Consider the following 3,345-nt stretch of genomic DNA (forward strand, 5'->3'; position numbering starts at 1 on the left):
TCATTTGGATGTGATGCTGTGATGCTGTGATACTGTGATGCTGTGATGCTGTGATGCTGTGATGCTGTTATACTGTGATGCTGTGATGCTGTGATACTGTGATGCTGTGATGCTGTGATGCTGTGATGCTGTTATACTGTGATGCTGTGATGCTGTGATGCTGTGATGCTGTGATACTGTGATGCTGTGATGCTGTGATGCTGTGATGCTGTGATACTGTGATACTGTGATGCTGTGATGCTGTGATGCTGTGATGCTGTGATACTGTTATACTGTGATGCCGTGATACCTCTTTGGGGTCGCAGATCCACTTGGTGGAGTCGGACCCGGCGCACTTCGCAGCGGGGCTGGTGGACACCTTCCTGCCCTACGACAGCCGGGAGCACCGGCGGGACGAGGAGCACGCCGAGCGGGTGACGGAGCTGCTGCGCTCCCGGGGGCTGCAGCCCCACGCCTGCCTCTCCTATTGGGATGACTGCGTGGTGCTGGCGGCCCTGGTGTGCGAGCGCTTGGGGCTGCGCTGCAGCCCGGTCCATGCCGTCCGTGTGGCCAAACAGAAGAGCCGAACCCATCAACACCTCCAGCGCTGCCGCCGCGGCCGCCCGCCTCCGGCCGCCTTCTCGGTGCCCTGCTGCCGCCTGCGGACCCATGGGGACGTGGAACGGGCGGCGGCGTCCGTGCCCTTCCCAGCCGTGGCCAAACTGGAGTTCGGGGCCGGTGGGGTCGGGGTGAAGGTGGTGGAGAGCCTCGAGCAGTGCCAGGAGCACGCAGCGCGGCTGTGGCGAGACCTGCGGGACGATGCCGATCACCCCGGTATCGGGTTGGGATGGGGCAACGCGATGCTGCTCATGGAGTACGTGCCCGGTACCGAGCACGACGTGGACCTGGTGCTGTTCGAAGGGCGTTTGATGGGAGCTTGGGTGTCCGACAACGGCCCCACTCGCTTGCCCGCATGCCTGGAGACCGCTGCTTGCCTCCCGTCCTGCCTCCCCGCCGACCTGCAGGCTCAACTGGTGCGGGCAGCCCTGCAGTGCTGCCTGGCTTGCGGGCTCCGCGACGGCGTCTTCAACGTGGAGCTCAAACTGGGACCAGCGGGGCCCCGCTTACTGGAGATCAACCCCCGCATGGGGGGGTTCTACCTCCGCGACTGGATCCAAGAGGTCTACGGCGCCGACCTGCTCCTAGCGGCCGTACTGGTGGCACTGGGGCTGCCGCCGGTGCTGCCCGCCCGCCCCGCTCCCCGCACGCACTTGGCCGGGGTGATGTGCTTGGGGTCGGAGCACGGAGCCGCGCTCGGGGCCGGCGGGGGGATGCGGGCGCTGCGGGAGCTGCAGAGCCGGGGGCTCGTCCGCCTCAACCGGCTCTTCGAGGAGACGGCGGCCGATGGGGAGTACGAGGAGCCCTGCTTGAGCGTGGCGTGTGCGGGGCAGAGCAGAGCCGAGGCTTGCGGGCGGCTGCTGGGGCTCTGCCAGGCGCTGGGCATCGATTCCCCGCGGTACCCGGTGGAGCATTTCCTGTCGCACTTCAAATAGCGGCGGGGATGGAGCGGGGATGGGATGGGGATGGAGCGCGGATGGGATGGGGATGGAGCGGGGATGGGATGGGGATGGAGCGGGGATGGGATGGGGATGGAGCGGGGATGGGATGGGGATGGAGCGGGGATGGGAAGGGGATGGAGCGGGGATGGGATGGGGATGAAGCGGGGATGGAGCGGGGATGGGATGGGGATGGAACGGGGATGGGATGGGGATGGAGCGGGGATGGGATGGGGATGGAGCGGGGCTGGGTACCCCCCCCCCTCCGCTGTGCTGGTACCCCCCCTCCTGCAGCAGCATCCCCGCCGTACCGTGAAACACCATCCCCTGGCATCCCATAATATGATACCCCATCCTCTGGCATGACCTGAATCCCCTGGCATCCCATAATATGATATCCCATCCCCTGGCATGACCTGAATCCCCTGGCATCCCCTGGCATCCCATAATATGATATCCCATCCCCTGGCATGACCTGAATCCCCTGGCATCCCCTGGCATCCCATGGCTCTCATGGATCCAAGTGCCCTACCCCGGTGACTCATCCCCTGGCATCCGACTCCATTCTGGCACCCATCCCCTGTCACCCTACCCCTGTGACATCCCATCCCCTGCCAACCCCTTCCTTGGCATCCCCGTTCCCTGCTTTGCTGATCCATCCCACCCCATCCTCTACTGTCTCCCAATGGTACCCTGCTCCCCAGCATCCCCCTGGATCCCAATATCCTACCCTGGCACCTCGTCCCATGGCAACCCCTGGCATCCCATCCCCTGGCAACCCCTTCCTTGGCATCCCCGTTCCCTGCTTTGCTGATCCATCCCACCCCATCCTCTGCTGTCTCCCAATGGTACCCAGTTCCCTGCTCCCCAGCATCCCCCTGGATCCCAGTCTCCTACCCTGGCACCTCGTCCCATGGCAACCCCTGGCTCCCCTGATCCCAATTCCCTGCCATGGCCCCTCCAAACCCTGTCCCAGTATCCCTTGTCCCCATAGTTGTGGGGTCTGGTGTCCCTCCTATGCCAGGGGACAGGCAGGGAACACACACCAGTATAGGAAGAACCTACAACAACAAATCAGTGTGGGGGAGACCCTACAATAACAAAGCATCATGGGGGAGACCCCATAGTACCCGAATGAGGTGGGGAGACCCTACAACAACATAGTTTGAAGAGGAGACCCCACAACAACAGAGCAGCATGGGGAGACCCTACAACAACAGACCAGCCCCAGCGACCCTATATATCCCCCTGGGTTGGGTACCAGTGCTCCTGCCCCACAGCAGGGCAGCCGGGGGTCCCATAGCATTATGGGGACGTCCGTGGGTCAGCACCCTCTTGACCCCCCCACTGGGGACCCCTCAATGACACGTGAGCACCGCAGTGCCTGGGAACCCCAGTGACACTCAACCTGAGACCCTACAAGAACACAGCCCCCATAGTGCCTGAGACCCTACAAGAACACATAGTCCCTGCAGCGCCTGAGACCCTATAACACCAGTAGTGACCCCATAATAACAATAACACAGCCCCTGTGGTGCCTGAGACCCTACAACAACAGTAGTGACCCCATAATAACACACAGTTCCCGTAGTGCCTGAGACCCTATAATAACAGTAGTGACCCCATAATAACACACAGTTCCTGTAGTGCCTGAGATCCTACAATAACGATAGCGACCCTACAATAATATACAGCCCCTGTAGTGCCTGAGACCCTATAATAACAGTAGTGACCCCATAATAGCACACAGTTCCTGTAGTGCCTAAGACCCTACAATAATAGTAGCGACCCTACAATAATAGACAGTCCC

The 3,345-nt window shown here is 61.6% G+C and overlaps 1 protein-coding gene across 1 annotated transcript; it reads left to right on the forward strand.

Moving 5' to 3' along the window:
• Positions 1-296: 296 nt before the first annotated feature.
• Positions 297-1,540, forward strand: CARNS1 (carnosine synthase 1; the record flags this gene model as incomplete). Its single annotated transcript, XM_061369260.1, has 1 exon — positions 297-1,540. A coding segment is annotated over one exon (1,236 nt), but the record flags the coding sequence as incomplete, so codon positions are not given.
• Between the last annotated feature and the right edge of the window lie 1,805 nt (positions 1,541-3,345).

Source organism: Neopsephotus bourkii, unplaced genomic scaffold (assembly GCF_033783945.1).
Source record: "Neopsephotus bourkii isolate Nb327-2 ecotype Australia unplaced genomic scaffold, CSIRO-AGI_Nbou_v1 NB_1487, whole genome shotgun sequence".
Taxonomy (NCBI): domain Eukaryota; kingdom Metazoa; phylum Chordata; class Aves; order Psittaciformes; family Psittacidae; genus Neopsephotus; species Neopsephotus bourkii.